Consider the following 21,589-nt stretch of genomic DNA (forward strand, 5'->3'; position numbering starts at 1 on the left):
CTTTTCTGCCTGCTCAGGCACTTTGCTGGGGGGTTTATTCAACAGCAACCTACCGAGGTTTGGATTCTGAATGCTTTTCCTTTCTGTTCTAACTGGGTTCTTGTTTTAAGGTGCTTCTCTTCTGCCTTTATGTCTATATAGTGACACAGTCTGCTGATATTATGACTGCATTGGGGTTTTGTTTTATTGTTTGCCGATTTGGGAATTTCAGCTTAAATTGAAAAGCAGCCTAGAAATATTTGAAAAAAACAAATACCAAATTAATGCAGACCTGAAACCAGGGACAAAAGCGATCTGAATGAGGGTGGGGCGAACAACCTGGAGGTGTGGGGCTGAGATGGGGAACTGGGAGGGGAGATCCTTGTTCATATAGTGCCCATCGCAAAGAAGACAAGTCCCCACACCAAGCAGTTTAGAATCTAGAGCAGGGCTGCAGAACTTCGGCCCTCCAGCTGTAGATGGACTACAACTTCCATCATCCCTGATTACTGCCCACTGTGGCTGGGGATGGTGGGAGTTGTAGTCCAACGACGGGGGGCAGGGCGGGGCAGCCTGCAAAGGGAGGTGGGAAAAGGCAGGGAAATGGAAACAGGGGAGGAAGGTGGGCTAACGTGAGCCTAAGCCAAGGAAGAGAAAGGCTTGGAGGAGGGATCGGAAGGGAGAGAGAGAGGCAGCTTGGCAGAGGTGTCTTGGGAAGGAGGTTCCAGCCACAAGGGGTGGCCAGGGGGAGCAGGAAACACCCCACAACGGAGGATGGAGGAGGAGTTGGAGGAACGAGGGTCATGCCGAGGGATATGGGGGAGGGAAGCAGGGAGGCAAGGTGGGGAGCAAAGCCACCGAGGGCCAAGAGCAAGGGACCGGATGAGCAGCTGGTGCTGGATCCAAAGAGCGGGCAGGAAGCCCACCACGGAGAGGAAGGGCAGCAAGGCAGGGTGGGGCCAAAGCTGGGAGAGATTTCCAAGGCGAGGGGCAAGGAGAGCTGGGCGCTTTCCAGACTAGCTGCTCAACAGCAGCAAAATGCCGCCGTTCAGGCAAGTCGCATTTGAAACATAAACAGCAGGGGGAGCCGTCTCGTGGAAACGAACAACCCGAAAAAACAGCAACTTCCTTACGCCGGATATACGACGTCTTAGCTCTATATCGTAGCGATTAAATTCGAAACAAGGCATTGGCATGTGAACGGGCACCCTGCTGTCCGTGTAGGGACTGCGGCGTCACAACACAGGAAGTGTGGGAGCACCCTTCCGAGATACGGCGTGACCCCGTTGCAGGCTCTAGTCTGGAAAGCGCCCTGGAGGTGAACAGTTGGTATGGCTGGACCAGAGAAAGCAGCTGAGCAAAGACCCCTCTTCACTGGGCAGTGGATGGACACCAGCTTGGCCTTCTGAAGACTTCAGACAGATTGAGGGACTGCCTCTCGGATCCAGACACAAGTGGGTCTACACACTAGGATTTGAACTATCCGATATTCCACTCAAGTGTGTGATGATCTATTGATGGGGGCAGGCTCCGAGTGGGAGTTACTCTGAGGCCGCTTTGGTTGTGGGTGTGCTACTACAACCGGGAACAGGACCGGAAAAATTAAAGATGTCTACTGGTGATTAAATTACATGTTCTCAATTTCCTTCAGTATCTCAAAAACAGCATCTGTGTTGAGGTTTTGGTAATGTGCAAATATTTAATTCACCAATTAAAAGGCAGATGATTCAATCAACCAAACAAACATTTGGAGTGGGTTGACGGGTCTAAAAATGAGATTTTTTTTAAAAAAAGGGGGAAAAAGCTCAGGTGAGGGACAGCTGGGGGGGCGGGATCATAGGACCATCCCTGTAGGGTTGCCATCGCCAAGCTTACCAAATCCAGGTGGCCTAATTTGCATATTATGCAAATTATGCATAAACTAATTTGCATTGTATTTATTTATTTGACAGGTTTAGCTACTTTCCCCTCCTTCTCTGCCCTCCCATGTGATCAGATCCAGAGAAAAATCCAGGCAACGCCTTTGAAATCAATGTAAATCCAGGTAAGCAGCCGGGTGGAAGAGCCAAAATCCGGGGGCTACCCTAAATTCCGGGGGACATGGCAACCCCACATCCCTGCAACGATTCTGACTGCAAAAGGAGGTCATTGTAAGACAGTAATCAAAGCAGCACACACGCCAGCTATCAGCGCAGCAAATTGTGTTCCTGCTGAAGTCTGGCTGAGCTGAGGAAATTCAAGTCCTTTTTCTGCTTGCAGAAGTAAATTAATTTCTCTGGATGGGGAGCAGGCCAGTAAAGAATGAGAACCGTGGGGGCGGGGGGGGGATGTTTAATTGGTGAGATCAGTTCCAGCTAGAGCCAAAGGAAGTGTGTGGCAAGGATGAGTCAGACACTGCAAATTCCCAGGGAGGAGAAATTAGCAATTGGGAAAGGTTTTGTTACCCGCTTAATGTGCAATCAAAGGAAGGGCTGTAATTAAATATTGATGGGGGGGGAGGGACACCCACCAACATCAACAATGGGCACCCACAGGATTGGAGATAATGGGGAGCCAATATATCCTGCTGGGCTAAGTAATTAATCCAAGGAGGCTGAAAGCATCACATCAGAGCATCACAATAAAGAATTGTTGTAAGACACACAAGCGCTAGAAACTTCAGGATGAGCTGTGGGGCCTTTGGGATTAACCAGCATCCATCCGCTTTGAGGCTGGATGTGCTGATGCTGTCTGAATGGCAAGGCAAAGCAGACCCAGGTACAATTCTTGCCTCTGACACTGCCTTGCTGTAAGGTCATGGGCATGTCTCTAACCTCCTACCCAACAGGACAAACTAGAATTTGGTTCAGAATTACCACCCAGATTCTCCTCCACAAACAGCCAGATGCTGTGGTCAAACTAACTGATGGAAGCCAGGCATATTTGCATACACATATCTGTTGGCATAATTTATTCTGTTCCAAAAGGGAATATGAGCAAAGACTGGGAGACATGGAAGGAGGTGAGTGGATGGAGACTGGATATGTCTGAGTGATAGGATTGCTCCCTGAGATCACTCTCCCCGCCGTCCACAACTCCCTGTCTGTCAACTATGCCACTGTATATCTGAAAACAAAAGACAAAACATTGAATAGATGAGTCTGGAATGACATAGGAAGCTGCCATATACTGAGTCAGGCCATTGGTCTATCTAGCTCAGTATTGTCTTCACAGACTGGCAGCGGCTTCTCCAAGGTTGCAGGCAGGAGTCTCTCTCAGCCCTATCTTGGAGATGCTGCCAAAGAGGGAATTTGAAACCTTCTGCCCTTCCCAGAGCGGCTTCATCCCCTGAGGGGAATAGCTTGCAGTGCTCAGACATCAAGTCTCCCATTCAGATGCAACCAGGGCGGACCCTGCTTAGCTATGGGGACAAGTCATGCTTGCTACCACAAGACCAGCTCTCCTCTCCGGCGACTGCGTAATTCAGGCGACTGCATGAAACAGGCCACTATGTCAGCAGCTCCTGCTGTGCACCTGAAGCTGCCTACTCCCAGGTCAGAGTATTAGTCCCTTTGGCTCAGGACATGGGGTCCCCAGCTTGTCTACCATCCAGGCCCCAACGAGGTCCAAAACCTGCTTAGCTCCAGCCACTGTGCATTCAGATCACAGCCCTGGAATCAGGAGATCAATGTTTCCAGAGGACTGGTCAAAAGCAAAGCTTTGTGGCCCAGCTATTCACAGGGTCTTTAAGGGCCATTTATCTTGGCTCCAAAAGCACAACCAAGTTCTTATTAAGTACTGGACCCAGCCTGACGTCCACTTACCAACCGGATCGACGACATCTATGTGGTCAACAAAGTCCCTCTTGCCAAGGTACACTGTGAGCTGTTAGGTGAGGCAAAAATACAAGGTAGGAGTCAGAAGCACACACTGCACAGCAACACATTGGACACAAGAATCCAGAACCTCAAAATGATACCAATTTAATAGGCTGGTCTTTCACTGGCTTGCTTATTTGTTTGTTTGTTTAACACATTTGTATACCACCCAAAACGCAAGTCTCTGCTTCACACAACCATCTGAATCTAGGCTTATTGTGGCTGCCAACATTCGCGTGATTGTGTGAACCCACAGCAAGGTGGCTTCTGGCCCAAGAGGAAGCTGAGATGCCTGCCTTGGCATGAGTTCACACAATCACACTAATGTTGGTAAACCACATTAAACTTTGATTCAGGCGACTATGTGAAACAGGCCACTATGTCAGCAGCTCCTGCTGTGCACCAGAAATTTATTTCTAATATTGGAACAGATCCTCTTAATTCATTTATTTAATAGGATATTTGGTCTCTGGATCTAACGGAGCTGCTAGCAGAATACTAGGATCAAAAATCTTTAGTTTAAAAGGAAAGGGTCTTACAAATCCCCTTAATCACAAGTTAAAGCTCCTATATTAATGTCCATGCCACGCAAGCAGGAAAGACGGAGGCTCATCCATTCCATGGCTTCATCTCTTATGCCAGGAGCAAGCAACCTTGGCTCTCCAGCTGTTGATGAACTACAATTCCCATCTCCCCAGCTGCAATTTAGGGCAAGTGGGGATGATGGGAGTTGTAGTTCAGCAACAGCTGGAGTCAGAGTCCAACTTGCCTACTTCTGTCTTAGGCTTACTTACAAAGTTGCCTCCATGCACACACACTTCCCCTTGGTAAAGACCAAAAGTTTCAGTCCTCTGCAGGTTGAGGGCAACATGGAAGCTGGTGCTAGAAGAATACTCAGCAGATACGGGCTTGTGAATGCTAAACTTCCCCCCCTGACAACTGGCCTCATACAAGGCTTACTGCAAGCAAAAGAGCCCAATCCTAACTGAAAGTAAAACCCACACATCTACCATTTAGGCATCACTGGAAAGCCAGACTTGCTCTGCTCTGTTAAAACTGAGGTTGTAATTAATTCACTTTCTGAAGAGCCAGCCTCTTGCACAGCCTAGCCCTGAACAGCTTTACTCGTGGATGCAGGACTGACTTGCATCTCCTCCATTCTCTTGTTGACTTGTGTGCTGCTGCCTCTGGATGATGCAGCTATGTTAGGGTTGCCAAATCCTGGCTTTCCAAGTCCGGGTGCCTAATTTGCATATTATGTGAATTGGCTTGGAAATAATTTTGCATATGCAGATTAGCAGCTGCACTTTCCAGTTGATTTGTATTTGCTCTGGATATCTACCAACAATAGTTGGGGGAGATATCTTTGCCTCACCATTTTCTTTAGCATATTAACAGCATCAATAGAACAAAATAAAAAAAAAGCACAACTTTTTAATTAGGGCTGCAATTCTGTACACACTTATTTGAGAGAAGATCTGATTGAAACCAATGGTGCTTACTTCTAAGTAGGCATGCGTTGAACATAAAGCCAAGGAAGTTCTTATACATTACACTACACAGCCTGGTAGGCAGGCAGTGATTCACATCAAAAGCCAGCTATCCTCTCAACTGCCTGATAGAGCTCTCCTACTGATAACAAATAAAGCAACATTCCTCAGGGGATTACTGTACTTGTAAGTGAAACCCTCCCAGCAAGCCTCCTGTGCTACCTCTCTTAATCCAAGTCCAGTGGTTGAGCAGAAAAGTGACTGCACATTTTGCTCCATAACTCTGCTTCTACAAGGGCTAGAGCTTAGCTTAAAGAAAAAAAAAAAAGCTGAAATCTGGGTGAATCTGTGTCGGCTAAGCAACATAGGTGGAACTGGGGGGGGGCACGTGCCCTAGGCGCCACTGAGGTAGGGGCGCCACGCCAGTTCCTGCCACCCCCACCCCATTGCCCACCTGCCTAGCCCCAGGGCCCCTCAGCCACTTGCCTCCAGCTCCGGCCTAGGATCAGCCAGGCTTGCAAACTGCAGAGTTCTTCTCTCCCCGCCTCTCAGCTGATCGGCGGGTGGGCGGGGCTTCCAGAGAGGCCTCCGAGTAGGCCTTTCTGAAGCCTGTACTTGGCAGGTCCCAAGGGAGGCAGGAAGCCAGGAAGGAGGCAGAGTTCTCTGCAGCAGCAGCAGACCCTCTGCCCAGACCATCCAGCACAGCTTTTGCCAGGTAGGCTGTGGACTCCTTTTTGTGGTCCCCCCACCCCTATAGGAATCTGCTTGCCATAGGGCTTTGATATGGGGGGTGGGGTGAGACTCAGAAGTCTCTGAATATTTAATTTAAAGCAGACTGAAAAATGTGCTAGTTTTTGTTTTTAAAGCCACCTAAAAAGGCCTATAAGTGGCTTGTTTCAGGGCAGAAAATTACAAAAACTTCTTGAACAAGTATATTTTATTTATTTTCATTCATTCATTCATAAATACTTATGTTCAAGTTGTTTTGCAACCCAGAAGGTCTGAGTGAGAATTGTGAAGCATGTGTTGTGCTTTTATTTTATTTTATTTTTCTTGTGTGTGAACTGCTCCCCAATAACTTGCAGGGACTTTAGGGTAAATCTGGCCAGCATGTGAATGCAGCACCTCCATTCCAGAGGAGATGTGTGTTAAAGGGCTTTAAAAGCCTCCTGTGAAAAACCTCCTGGAATCAAACTTTACTGAATTTGTTCAGAATTCTGAGAAAACAAACATCGGCTCACCCTGCATGGTTGAAAGTCTCCTTTGCTAATCTGCAGCGAGGGGGCCATTTTAATAATTAGCGTTGCTAGTGTGTTCTAGGCATTAAAAGTAGCACAAATATATAGTACTCAATGTATATCACTATATACTGTGAAGTGTGCGTCTGTGTGTATTCAGTGAAATGTATTTCCAGGCAGCATACTTATTTTGAAATATCAGATGTAAATCCTTGGGGGCCTGGGGTGTGTGGAGGCCCTGGACTTTGAGGGGCTGGGGGCCCATTTAAAAATCTCATCTTGGCCCATTCCAACCTTGCTATGCCCCTGGCAGTCACTACACATGGGTTTCTGCACAACACCTGCACAGAAGAAACTTCCATGTAGAAAATGTGTCTCTTGTAAATGGACCCTGAATTTTCCATCCATGACTGGGATATCTGAGAGTTAGAGTCAATAATAAAAGAACAGCACACTGCTTGTGACAGGAAGGGGCAAATTACAATGATTTCTTAGTCTGGCAGGGGCTGGTTTTCGCCCTGGCAGAAATTGGCTGCTGTTGCAAATGTCTCTGTCTAGAGTGGCAAACTAATGTATCCTCCTCCCTCTTGGTGTCAAAGGAAGCACTAGTGTGGTGAATGCACATAGACCCCATCATGAGCCAACAGTCATCATAAGACAAAGGCTGGCAGGAATCATTCACTGGTTTATAGACACCCCCCACCACCACCACCTTCTTCTTCCCCTATTTTGCTAGTGGCTATTTGGGCAGGTGATCCTCTAGGACAAAGTCATGTTTTTAAAAAAGAATGAGATGAGACAGAGAAAATGACACTTGGAATCCTCGCATAACTCCTGACTGTTGTTCTGAGTCTTTTACAGAGATGGCTCATGTTTTCAGGTTTTGATCAACAACCATGTCTAGATGGTACAGTGTTCCTTTTAACAAGGATTTCCAGATATTGTTGACTACAAGTCCCATCATTCCTGTTTGGACAGGGGCGCAATTTTAGTGCTTGCCCTAGGCACTATTTTCCCTAGTTACGCCTCTGCTAAGCAATCCAGGTGAGATGCTTAAAATCCGGGTGAAACCCAGAATTCCCGGGGGGCATGGCCTCGGCGTCTTGCACCTATAAACCTTGTTCCCCAGCACCCTTCCCAACCACCAGATGGAACATTACAGGGAAAGCAGGGGCCCGGGTGCCACTTCAGTGTCACCTCAACCTGCAAAGATGCCTTACAAACAGTGATACATATATTCTAACTTCAGTGCAACTTACGACAATAAATAAAACAAGAAATCCACAAGACATACAAGGATTTGTACAACAATCTGCTAGCAATGGGCTGCAATCTATTAATAAAGTAGCTGACATCCTAAGCATGCCCCCACACTGTGGAGCACTGTGATGATGGATGATGATGATGATATTTTTATACCACCTCACCCAGATGACTCTAGGTGGTTCAGAAATACAATAACTCATTAAAACAAAATCAAAACCAATTTAAAATAATTTCAGTACTCACTAAAGACCAGGCTAAAACGATATGTTTTCTGAGCTTTTTAAAACGCTGCTAAAACTCTTAAACCTCTAATATCCACACGGAGCACATTTCAGAGCCTAAGAGAAGCAAAAGAGAAGGCCCGAGACAGACCTCTCCTGATGACCTTAATGTGTGGTGGGGATCATACTGAAGAAGGCGCTCTCCCAGATAACCTGGTCCTAAGCCATATAGGGCTTTAAAGGTAATAACCAGCACTTTATATTTTGCCCAGAAACATATCGACAGCCGGTGCAGCCCTTTTAAAATAGGTATGATATGGTCTTGCCGAGAAACTACAAAGACCAATCGGACTACTGCATTTTGAAATAACTGAAGTTGCCAAACAACATACAAAGGCAGCCCCATGTACAGCGCATTGCAGTAGTCAAGCTGAGAAGTTACCTGTGAGTGCACCACAGTTTTGAGATAATTATCTTCAAGGAATGGACGCAGCTGTCATATCATCCAAAGGTGAAGGAAAGCACCTGGTGCGCAGGCATGGGCGTGTGTGGAATTTCACCGATCTCTCCTTCAAGTCTCTATTCAACCACTGTCCTTTACATTCAACAGGCAAACCTCCAATCTCCATACACATCTTCTTAAAGTATTCAGTAGGTTTTATATTAATTAGGACAAGAGACAAAAAGCAAACTTCAGAACCCCTGTGGCTGAGGGTCTGGGACCTTTCCACATATGCACACAATGCAGAGCAATATGCAGCACACAAGACCTTGCCAAGCTGAACATAATGAGGACATTTCTCTCTAAAATGTACTTGAAGACCAAAGGACCAGAGGCTTGCAAATCGCTGCTCGTTTTGAGCAAGCAGGCCTCGCCTCTGGGCAAGCAGGCAGGGAAGTGAAGCATTTTGCACTTTGGCCTTTTCCCTTCTTGTAGGCTAGGAATCACTCACAGAGAGGCAAGGTTAAGGCAGACAAGTTAACCCAAATGCTCACGTGCAAGGCTGCAAGAGACACTGATGAGCTGGAGGCATGCAGACTCTTCCAAAACAGCCTTTGGGGCATCACAGAGTTGCTTCCCGCCCAATGAAAAAAGCTGCTCTGAGCAAAACATTTAGTACCAGAGCAAAGTCATGTCCCCGGAGTTCTTTCATCTCTACTTAAAGGACATAGGAAACTGCCATATACTGAGTCAGACCATTGGTCTATCTAGCTCAGTATTGTCTTCACAGATTGACCCAAGATGGCATGCTGGAAAGACCTCTCCCAGAGACTCTTGGGGAGCTGCTGTCCCTTGGGTCAGCCCCAAATAGTCTAGAACAGGTGTTCTCAAACCTGGGCCCCCTTTTGTTGTTGCCCTACAATTCTCATGGTGGCTGGGATGACGGGAGTAGTAGGCCAGCCACACTATGAGATTTGCGGACTACGGACTACGAGATTTGCAATGGTTAATGCGTTGCAAAGTGTGACGGAATCGTGCAACGGTTTCAAAGCGAGAGTAAAGGCTTGTTCAGCGCTTCCTTGTAAGCTGGCGGCCATTCTTATTTTCCATCTGCTGCAACGTATTTTCCAGGTGGGAGTGTCCACATTCTCCTTGAAACGCATTTATCTGCCCCCCTCCTGCTCCATTTGGGCCAATGGAGTTGTGGAGTGTGTGTGACGTAATGAACTTTTAAAAAATATATACCATTTCTCGGCTGCCTTGCGCTAATCTGCCATCAGGAGCAAGTGCCACTCCAAAACAAAACCTTTTGTTGTTGCATCCTTGCGCAAGTGATTCCAGGAATAAATAAAGTGTGTGTGTGTGTGTATGTATGTGTGTGTATGTGTGTGTGTGTGTGTGTGTATATATATATATATATATATATATATATATATAAAAATATAAAATGGGGGAGCAAAAGGGAATCCTGTGGCAAGCCTAGAAGTGGGGGGGGGGGGAGAAGAACTGGCGTGCCCAGGTGTTCTCTTCCATGGCGGTGGCGGGCGGCAGCCCTTCAGCTCCTCCGCCGGGGCTGCTGGGGGCAGTCATAGCAGCAGGACCTTCCGCCACTGCTCCTTGTGGCGGTGGGGCGCCTTTCTCCTCTCCTCGCCTCTCCGCCGTCGCCCTCGCTGCTTCCCTCCTGCCGGGCCTTCTCTTGAGGAGGGAGGATGGCAGCGGCGCACCTCCAGAGAAATAAATAAATGAATAAATAAATAAAAGGAGGGAGGCGGCGGAGGGGAGGGGAACGCTCCTCCAGTCAGGGCTGTGGGGTTGCACAGAAGTCAATGAATCATGATCCAGTTCAACGGGCTTCCTTTTAAGTCCCTGACTGTTCTTCTCTCTCCCTGCCCTTTCCCTTGTAGTAAGCAAGTGGGATTGCACAGAAGTAAATGATTTAGTTCAATGGGCTTCCTCTTCAGTAAAATGTGCACAAGAAAGGGTTGGATTCGGAAATCTGCTCAGCTGCTCTCCCCTCCCCTTCTGTGCTGACAAGCTCAAGTTATACTGGAAGCAAGCAGAGGAGGGAGGTGTGGGGCTTGGGATCGGAGGGGAGGAAAGGAGGGGGAAGCTGAGGTTTCTCCCTGCCTGTTTCTCTCCACCCTGCAACAGAGCGGAGAAACAAGCCTGCGTTGGCGGGGGGAGGCTTTCCATACAGTGAAATGCTATAACGCATAAAATGTGGGGGAAGGCTCCCTACAACGGAAAATACAGCTACTTTCCTGCAGCACATTTACCATGCTGTAGCAATAGCAATAGCACTTACATTTATATACCGCTCTATAGCCAGAGCTCTCTAAGCGGTTTACAATGATTTAGCATATTGCCCCCAACATTCTGGGTACTCATTTTACCGACCTCGGAAGGATGGAAGGCTGAGTCAGCCTTGAGCCCCTGGTCAGGATCGAACTTGTAACCTTCTGGTTACAGGGCGGCAGTTTTACCACTGCGCCACCAGGGGCTCTTTTGTAGGGCAAAAATGCACCAGTAAATTCGAATCAAGGCATGGGAAATGTGAATGGCACCCTGCTGGCAATGCAGCGCCACTGATGTGGAAACACAGGCCATATGGAGGGACACTTAGCGGAGACGTTGTGAGTACGTTGCCGCGTGGAATCTGCAAAATGCCCTGGAGGCCCAAGGTAGAGGGCCTCCAGGCTAGGAAGATCGGGGATGGCCAATTGTGGAAGGACGAGAATCTGGCCCCCAAAGCAATTTCATGCCAGCCCCCAGTGACCCCACCAAAAATGTTTAGCAACAGTTGTGGCTGAAAAGAAGTTTGCTCACAGTTCCAAAGAGGCAAAAGGAATGAGAAGCTGGCTTCCTGTCCTCTAGTCCAGGCTTCCCCAACCTGCGGCCCTCCAGATGTTGCTGAACTACAATTCCCATCATCCCAGCCACAATAAGCTGTAGATGGGGGTGATGGGAATTGTAGTTTGGCAACATCTGGAGGGGCTGCAGGTTGGGGAAGCCTGCTCTAGTCTAAAAAGAAACAAGGGGAACACCAACCACAGCCACTGCAAGGATGTTGTGTTCGGGATGGACAGGGACAGTTGCTCTCCTTCTGCTAAATAGAGGTGAAACTCGAAAAATTAGAATATCGTGCAAAAGTTCATTAATTTCAGTAATGCAAATTAAAAGGTGAAACTGATATATGAGATAGACGCATTACATGCAAAGCGAGATAAGTCAAGCCTTAATTTGTTATAATTGTGATGATCATGGTGTACAGCTCATGAGAACCCCAAATCCACAATCCTAGAAAATTAGAATATTGTGAAAAGGTTCAACAGTCTAGGCTCCAGGTGTCCCACTCCAATCAGCTAATCAATCCATAACACCTGCAAAGGGTTCCTGAGCCTTTCAATGGCCTCTCAGTCTGGTTCATTAGGAATCACAATCATGGGAAAGACTGCTGACTTGACAGTTGTGCAGAAAACCATCATTGACACCCTCCATAAGGAGGGAAAGCCTCAAAAGGTAATTGCCAAAGAAGTTGGATGTTCCCAAAGTGCTGTATCAAAGCACTTTAATAGAAAGTTATGTGGAAGGGGAAAGTGTGGAAGAAAAAGGTGCACAAGCAGCAAGGATGACCGCAGCCTGGAGAGGATTGTCAGGAAAAGGCCATTCAAAAGTGTTAGGGACCTTCACAAGGAGTGGACTGAGGCTGGAGTTAGTGCATCAAGAGCCACCACACACAGACGGATCCTGGACATGGGCTTCAAATGTCGTATTCCTCTTGTCAAGCCGCTCCTGAACAACAAACAGCGTCAGAAGCGTCTTACCTGGGCTCAAGAAAAAAAGAACTGGTCTGTTGCTCAGTGGTCCAAAGTCCTTTTCTGATGAGAGCAACTTTTGCATCTCATTTGGAAACCAAGGACCCAGAGTCTGGAGGAAGAATGGAGAGGCACACAATGCAAGATGCTTGAAGTCCAGTGTGAAGTTTCCACAGTCTGTGTTGATTTGGGGAGCCATGTCATCTGCTGGTGTTGGTCCACTGTGCTTCATTAAGTCCAGGGTCAACGCAGCCGTCTATCGGGAGATTTTGGAGCACTTCATGCTTCCTTCCACAGACGAGCTGTATGGGGATGCTGACTTCATTTTCCAGCAGGACTTGGCACCTGCCCACACTGCCAAAAGTACCAAAACTTGGTTCAATGACCATGGGATTACTGTGCTTGATTGGCCAGCAAACTTGCCTGACCTGAACCCCATAGAGAATCTATGGGGCATTGCCAAGAGAAGGATGAGAGACATGAGACCAAACAATGCAGAAGAGCTGAAGGCCGCTATTGAAGCATCCTGGTCTTCCATAACACCTCATCAGTGCCACAGGCTGATAGCATCCATGCCACGCCGCATTGAGGCAGTAATTGCTGCAAAAGGGGCCCAAACCAAGTACTGAACACATATGCATCCTTATACTTTTCAGAGGTCCGATACTGTTCTATTCTTCAATCCTTGTCTTCTTGGTTCCATGTAATATTCTAATTTTCTGAGATTGTGGATTTGGGGTTTTCATGAGCTGTACGCCATGATCATCACAAATTAAGGCTTGACTTATCTCGCTTTGCATGTAATGCGTCTGTCTCATATATCAGTTTCACCTTTTAATTTGCATTACTGAAATTAATGAACTTTTGCACGATATTCTAATTTTTCGAGTTTCACCTGTATAAGAGAGCCCTTGCTTTGAATGGTGCCTCTTTGCCTGCATGCATATTAGTGTGGGGCAGAAGCAGGCTAACTTCTGCTAAGTGTTTCCCGAGTGTCTCCAAAGTCAATGCTGAGGGCGGGTGCAGAGAGGCAGAGCTTGGGGCCGACTTCAGCCAAGTCCTCCTTTGGATGAACTTGTAGCTGACATATGGCTGTGAGCAGCTTATGGGAGAATTGAGATGATCCTCTGCGCTGCTGTGCTGCACTCTCTCTGGTTTTTATAGGCTCATCCATCTTACATGGCATTTAGAAAAGATTTACAGGGGAAACAGCAGGTTTTGTTCTCTTCCTGCTTTACAGGGCTTCCCAGTCTAACTGGCCAGCGCTCATGAGCCCAAAGGAGGCCTTGTTCCCGGAGGGCTTTGAGGCTCTGGAGGCAATGAAGGAAAGAACGCTGATTGGCTCAGCCTCGCTCCTCCACTGCCAGCACCAGCCACCTATAAAGCCAGCTCTGGGGTGTGGGGAGAAGGAGGGGGTCGTTGGTAGCTGAGAAGCCTGGGATTGAGAGCCATTGGCTCTGTGCACCCCGTGTGGCACAGAGTCACCAGGGCTACAGGTTGGGATGTCTCCCTGGTTTCCAGGATCAGCAGCAGCTCCGTCAACGGAGGCTACCACTGGTTCTTCTCTACAGGAAGGACGAGAAAGACGTCCTGCACAAGGCAATCGATGATGGTATCTTCCAGCTCTGCTTCCTTGGCTTTGATTCCTGACTTGCTCTCCCTGAGCCCTGACTCCTGGAGTGACTCCTGGCTCCGGGTTCCTGGCTCCGGCCTTGACAGCTGCCTACAGCTCAAGCCTTGCAGGCCTGATTGAGGATGCCGCCAAGATGGCCCCCATGCATTCAGCCAAGATTCCACATCACATCTCACCGAGAGGTCACTTGCTGAATTGACCCTACTGACAATGTCCAACTTCCTCTGGCCATATGGACGATAAACAACCCTCAAGCTGCTTTTGTGTTGGCACTGCTAGTATGCCTGCACCCAGAGTTCTTTCCCTGGCATCTCGGCTTAGAGGATGTGAGGGTTGTGAGAGATGGCTGGCTGGAAAGGTTCTGCCGCTCAAGATTAGACTAGGATGACTAACTGGGGCCCCAAATGTGGGCCCCAAAGCAACCACCTGAGCCCCAACGGCTCCATTGGGGGTGAGATAAAATGTTGGCTCACAAGTTCCGTTGCGGAAAAACAAAGCAATGGATTTCCATGGTCCTTGTAGATTTCATTGTATGGCTACTTCATGTACACTCAGGAGAGGAGCATTTGCCTCTTAAGGAGATGTCTCAGGAAGTCCATTTTTCCCATTATCAGTCAATGATCTCACACCACCACCTGAGCACAGCTGCTATAGACCCTACATGATGCAAACTATACAATGGAGTCAGGTCATCCATGAATGAGATCAGTTGTTCTGGCTAGTGCCATGACTGTGAATAGGTTTACATACCTACTGCAAAACTACTGTTTCCCTTTAGGGTTCTTTTTTCATCTCTTGGCAAAAGGATCTTTGTGAGGAGGCGGGTACTGGGGGAAGAGGAAATCCATTCCTGTTTGCTAATATATGAGGTCCGTCTCCAGTTACCGCCAACTCGTTTGGTGGCTACACAAAGACAGGCCTTCTCGGTTGCTGCCCCGAAATTGTGGAATGTGCTCCCTGATGAGATACAATCCTCCTCATCTCCAGCAATTTTAAAAAAACACCTGAAAACCCATCTCTTCGCCCAAGCTTTCTCAGCTTTTAAAAATTGTCTGTTTTAATTTTATGGTTGTTTTTAAACTGTTGATTTGTTTTAACTTTTATATGTGTTTTAATTTATTATTTATTTGTTTGTTTTTGCACTTATATACCGCCTTTCGTTAAAAAGATAACCCCAAGGCGGTTTACAAAAGTTAAAAACATACAATAAAAAGACAATAAAAACAGGCATAAAAACAATACAACAAATACAACAAATAAAAACACAGAGAAGCCACAGTAGAAAACGATCATGTAAAAGCCTGGGTAAAAAGCCAAGTCTTTAAAAGCTTTCTAAAAGCTGTGATGGAGTCTGAGGAACGAATGGCTACTGGGAGAGCATTCCAGAGTCTAGGAGCAGCAACAGAGAAGGCCCTGTCCCGAGTGCATGAAAGCCGGGCCTCCCTCATTGTCGGCATCCGGAGCAGGGCCCCCTCAGATGTCCTCGTCAAGCGGGCAGCAACCCTTGGGAGCAGGCGGTCCCTCAAATACCCCGGGCCCAAACCGTTAAGGGCTTTAAAGGTCAAAACCAGCACCTTGAATTGGACCCGGAAACGAACCGGCAGCCAGTGCAGCTCTTTCATAATGGGGGTGATATGTTCCCAATGGGCAGCTCCGGATAAAACCCTCGCTGCCGCGTTTTGCACTAGCTGCAGTTTCTGAATATTCTTCAAGGGCAGCCCCACGTAGAGCGCGTTACAGTAATCCAACCGCAACGTGACTAAGGCGTGGGTAACCGTGGCCAGATCTGCCTTCTCTAATTGTTTTATGTTAACCACCCAGAGATGAAAGTTTGGGCAGTACATAAGTTTTATAAACAAACAAACAAACAAATAAATAAATATTCTCGAAGGACTTCAAAAGGTTGATGAGCCAGGAGTTATCTTTCTAGAATCGACGCTGTTTCTTCCTCAGCAAGACTTGTTCTTCTGTCAGCTTAATAATTCAATGTGTACTAACGCTTTCCACCAATTTATCCAGATCAGACATAAAATTAACCACCAGCCAACCATCATTAACTAAATGGTAGATCATGAAATGATAGACCAGTTTGTTAACTGACCAGTTTGTCTACCATTTCGTGGTCTCTAGACTTTTGTTTTTAAAGACGACTTAGCAATGGCAACTTTTCAATCCTCTGGTAAGGAGGCTTATGTGAGTGATAAGTTGCACATTCTTGTTAGAAGGTCAGCAATGTCATTGTGGGGTTCCTTAAGAACTCTCCAGTAGATGCTGTATGGAACTGATAACCTGGTAGTTTTTAATCTGTCAATTAGCCCTAGAAGTTCCTCTCTTGTTACAGTACCTCCATTTCATCTGATATAATTCTTCAGAGCCCTTCCCGAAAAAAGTGGTCCAGGCACAGGTAGCTGTGCAGGATCCTCTGCAGTGGAGAGACTGGCTCAACTAAAACCCATTCAGCTTTTCCGCCACTACCCGATCCCCACTTTAGCAATCCCAGAACTGAAGGAGTAGATGACCAAGGGAGAAATACACACCAGCGCTGAGAACCAACACTGTGCCAAGGAAGTAATGATGGAATCTGCAGCACCCGCATGGATGGACCCAAGGTTGTGACCTGGCCTGACTCAAGAGCTCAAGGACTGCTGCAAATACAGCGTCCCCTCCCTCTTAACCACCCTTAGGTGGAATGGTGGAGGAACAAGAGAGATCGTTCTCCTCCCAGTTCCCCCACAAATTCCCCACTTCCTTCCGTGTTTTACTTTAACCATGGGGTGGAGCTGCCTCAGAGTTGGCACTAACCATGGTGAATATGAACCGGGCTTCATAAAAGCAGGGTTGGAAATGGGCTTACAAAACCCTGGCTCATGAGAGAATGGGCTCAGCATTAAGCACGAGCAATGGCAATGCAGATATAATGGCTGAAGCCAGGCAGAGGGACTGGTCGGGAGACAGAGATCCCCAGTCTGCACTGGGCTCAGGAGAGACTGCTGTGGTGACTCACCCACTCCATTGAAATTCAAATTAGACCTTTCCCTCCCTCCAAGGATTCAGGAAAGCAAGCGATAAGCAGTTCATTGGAGGCAGAGGAGCTGGTTTCAGCTCTTTATGTCGCCGGTACAAAACTGTATTATTAACACACACAAAAACCCCTGATTTAATTACAGGGCCTGCAGATTACGTTCATCATCATCAAAAGGGCCTTGCTTTTCGGGGCGGAAACTTGGAAAGGCAGGCGGGTCAGGCTGACAGGAAGATGCGGAACCGGAAGGACCTGCTTGCTTAAATCCAGCTCTGCTCTAGGCGGTTGTGGCAGATTGCAAGGAGCCAGAGGGGCGCCAAAGGGAGCAGCTCCGGTTGCACTGCAGGCTGACCATTTGTCAGGTAGAGCTGCAGCGTGGCTCTCAAGCACGGTGGGAGAGAGAAAGAGAGGAGCAGTCCAAGTCATTCCTTTGAGGTTGACTTTTTTTAAGCCAACTTTTGGGTTAGGAACATAGGAAACTGCCATTTACTGAGTCAGACCATTGGTCTATCTAGCTCAGTATTGTCTTCACAGACTGGCAGCGGCTTCTCCAAGGTTGCAGGCAGGAGTCTCTCTCAGCCCTATCTTGTAGAAGCCAGGGAGGGAACTTGGGACTTCAGATGCTCTTCCCAGAGTGGCTCCATCTCCTGAGGGGAATATCTGACATTGCTCACACATCAAGTCTCCCATTCATATGCAACCAGGGTGGACCCTGCTTAGCTAAGGTGACAAGTCATGCTTGCTGCCACCAGACCAGTTCTCCTCTTACGGCCCATTTGACCCACGAGTATTGCCTTTCAGGTTCTGGCAACCGTGCTTTGGCACCCTGCTGGCTCATTAGGATGAGTCTTTACTAGCTCCAGCAGGGTAGATTCCAATTTTTAGCACAAACGGAGTGCACAGCTGAAAGGACCATGGTGGACTTTTCACCAGCTTACCTCCCTCATACTCCTACTGTTGCTCATAAGAACACCAGTAGGACCCTGCTGGATTAGACCAACACGGTGGACTAGTGGGTGGACCATGGGGGAGAGGGAGGATTCTGCTCCCCTCCTCTCCCCTGCACGCTGCTTGGCTGCACATTAAATTCTGCATTGAAAGCTACCTTAAGCACAAACTTTGGGAGGAGGAGCAGGACATCAGCCACATACCTGCTCCGGAACCGAGCTTCTTAGGCTTGGAGGCTGAAGAACTGGGCCAATTTGAGGTGACGAGAGAGGAGGTTCTAAACTGCCTTGAAAAACTAAACATTAACAATTCACCATGGCCAGAGAGCATCCCCCAAGATTGTGAAGGAACTCAATGTGAAATGGCTGATCTCCTAGCAAAAAAATATGTAACTTGTCCCTACAATCAGACACCCTTCCAGAGGACTGGAAAGTAGCTAATGTAACTCCCATTTTCAGAAAGAGATCCGGGAAATTACAGGCCGGATAGAGTAACTTCTGTGCTAGTAAACTGATGGAAAGACAAAATGGTTAAACACAGAAGAACAGGCTCTGCTGAAGGAGAACCATCTGGAATGCTGCACCTCCCTTACCCTTAAGGGCTGATTAGATCAGTGGTCGCTCCCAGGCCCAGCATGAGATGGACCCCACTGTAAAGCTTTGCATCATATACATGGTTTCTTAGCATTTGCACACTGGGAAACTAGGGGAGGGGACAGTTGTCCAGGTCCCACACTTATTTTCTTTTATTTATTTTTTACATTTATATCCCGCTCTTCCTCCAAGGAGCCCAGAGCGGTGTACTATATACTTAGGTTTCTCCTCACAACAACCCTGTGAAGTAGGTCAGGCTGAGAGAGAAGTGACTGGCCCAGAGTCACCCAGCTAGTAACATGGCTGAATAGGGATTTGAACTCGGGTCTCCCCGGTCCTAGTCCAGCACTCTAACCACTGCACCACGCTGGCTTACAGAGACCCCACACTGCAGCACCACAAGAGAGACTCTTCCAGTTCTGGCAAGGTCAGACCACACTGATTCATCACTGGTGGAGGTATTTTTGCCCTGGGTTCCATGCAAGCCAGGCACAGTCCAAAAAGCCACACTGACCAGCTCACCAGGGGAGAGTGGTCCCAGTCCTCTGGTGAGAAGGACACCTCACAGTTCCCCTCCCTGGAGCACTCTATGCTAAGGCAGCTTGCAGAGGTAAGAAGCAGCAGAAGATGCTGGGGAGAGATCTCTGCGTGCGGCTGATGCTTCCTTTCTCCATTCACAGTGCAAGGGAGTTCCCAATGCAACAGGAGCCAGCCTGCCTCCCAAGCCCTCAGTGCATTGGTGGGGAGGGGTGGAAGACGCTGGAAGTGAAGGACTCTGCGCTGCCTCATGCCTCAAATGACAGAGGGGGACAGATGAGTGAGTCAGAGGGCTAGAGGGGTCAAGACATTGCTCATACCTCCTCTCTACTGCTCTGACACTATGCCTTTGATATGTAAATTGCTACTCTCCGGGACTTACTTACTTCCTCTCTCTCTCTTTTCCTTCTTCTTCTCCCTCTCACATACACTCGCCTCTCTCCCTGCACCATGTGTGCAGAGATGCAGACAGCATCTCTCTACATCCAGCAGGTTTGCCAGATTAGAGATTCTATCTCTCCACTTTCCTATCTAGAATGGAGGTCTCCAATAAAGACTCCTTATATTGATTTGAACCTATGAACTGGCTGCGAGTTTCGTTTGCTCTCAGCACACATGCATGCCTGGGCAGACTCCGCTGTGTTTTGCCTCTGTGCACTCTGCTGTAATGGAAGGGTATCTCTTACCAGAGAGAATTCCCAACAGAAGAGGAGGGGGTTGATGGTAGCCATAAATTAAAGGCTGGCTGGTAAACCAAGCCAAGATTTGCAGAGCCCTCCACATTCCTCAGCACGCAGGCCCTTGCTGAGCAACCCACTGCCTGGCATTGTGACACAGCTCTTCTGGGGATCGCTTCCTGCGTTTATCAGTAGAGCATACTTGCATGAGTCCCCAGGAGGACTGTCCGACCACTCTGCTATCAGGGTCTTCCTTGTTCTGATCTTCCATTGCTTTCCTCTGTTTTCAATCCTACAGTTTGCGGAGGGAGGGGGGGATGGTTTCTAGTCTCTCATTTTATCTGCATTTCTGCTCTGTATTATATTGACTTCCATTTCCGGATGGGATTCAATTTAAACTTCTGTTGGTAGCTTATAAATGTCTTTGTGCTCAGGCGTCTTTGTTTCCTTTCTGCTCTCTCATCTCCTGACACCCCCATATTTCTTCACTTCTTCTCAAGTCCAATGTCCATATTTCCTCTGTTATCTCTGCCTTGAACCCTCTATTGTTCTGAGTCCCTGGAATATTCTCCTTCCGATACCGGAATGTCTTTATTAATGTTGGTTTCCAAACAGTGTTCGAGAAGACATCTTTGTTTCCCCTGGCCTTTAGTCGAAAATGAATTCTCTGCCGTCTCCTTTCTCTTTATTTTTTCTCTCAACTAGACTGGAGACCTGTAGGCAGGTCCTCTCTAATTCACTGTGCCATGCTCTGTTTTGAAAACACTTCAGAAATAAAGATAATAAAGGCATGGAAACAGTAACCAGCTCTTCCACTTACACAGGTATTCCTCTCCATTATTTCTAGCTTCTGAGCAACTGCTTCCTTCCAGCAAGGCACACTCCATTTCCTTTCGCAGAAGTGCATGTTCCCTTGATTAATAAATGTTTCCTGTGGCACATCATCACATATTTTCCATGCTTGCCCTATGCTACATTCTTCAACCCTCTTCAAGCAAACAGATTGGCTTCCCAGGCGACACAGTCCTTCTCATGATCCTGGCTGTCTCTCAACCTCACTTTCTACGTTGTGTGCATCCATCCAGCAACACGCCTGCAAATGGCTTAACTTCAGCAAGCCATGCCCCAGCGTGAGAACTTGCCCTGGACCTTATGGAGTAACAAGAAAGCATACCTCGGATCATGTGCAGAAGGCATGCCTCTCCCACTGAAAAACCACACACCACCCAACCCAAAATCCTCATCCAAATTTCTCCCTGCATTCTGGAGTTCAGAATTAACCATGCACTTGGTAATCTTCCATTGGTCAGATTTTTATTTCTAAATTTCCTGTAGAGGGCTGGGTATGGGAAGCCTCCTTCAGCTTTCAGTTCATGCCATTACCAATGTGCAGGTATTAAAACACAGCAAAGAAGCCAGCTTAATGCAGCCACACATTTGCATGTGCCAAGAGGATTTTTTGCACGGTTTTCTAACCAGTGCATGGGGGTTCATTATTCTTGACTAAATCATAATATGGTATTAAGATTGCCATTTTCATTCTTTTGTTAAGGTACACATTGGCAGAAGGGGGAAAGATGCAAATGAGCTGGAGAAAGAGAAAGCTAAAGCTAACGGATGCTTCTAGCCTACAATTATTTTTAGAAATTCTCCCAATTAAAGCAGAATTCAAGAGCGGTGGAACACAGTGCAAGGCAGGGGTGGCAACATGGAACTCTCTGTTGCTGGACTACAATTCCCAACATTCCCAGCTGCAATTGTGGCTAGGGATGATGGGAAATGCAGTCCAGCAGCAGCTGGAGAACCTCAGGTTGGCCACCCCTGGCACTGAGCAAAAGAGAGCAATCCCAGAAGTCGAAGGGCAGAGGCAA

The 21,589-nt window shown here is 47.6% G+C and overlaps 1 protein-coding gene across 6 annotated transcripts in view; it reads right to left on the reverse strand.

Moving 5' to 3' along the window:
- The window catches only part of ARRB1 (arrestin beta 1), a 180,598-nt gene that overhangs the window by 36,294 nt on the left and 122,715 nt on the right, over positions 1 to 21,589 (reverse strand). For all 6 annotated transcript variants that reach the window (XM_053313215.1, XM_053313217.1, XM_053313218.1 and 3 more), the window contains one exon: positions 3,783 to 3,843. In XM_053313215.1, the coding sequence (XP_053169190.1) occupies positions 3,783 to 3,843 (61 nt within the window). The remainder of the gene's footprint in view (positions 1 to 3,782; positions 3,844 to 21,589) is intronic.

This window comes from Hemicordylus capensis, chromosome 3 (assembly GCF_027244095.1).
Source record: "Hemicordylus capensis ecotype Gifberg chromosome 3, rHemCap1.1.pri, whole genome shotgun sequence".
Taxonomy (NCBI): domain Eukaryota; kingdom Metazoa; phylum Chordata; class Lepidosauria; order Squamata; family Cordylidae; genus Hemicordylus; species Hemicordylus capensis.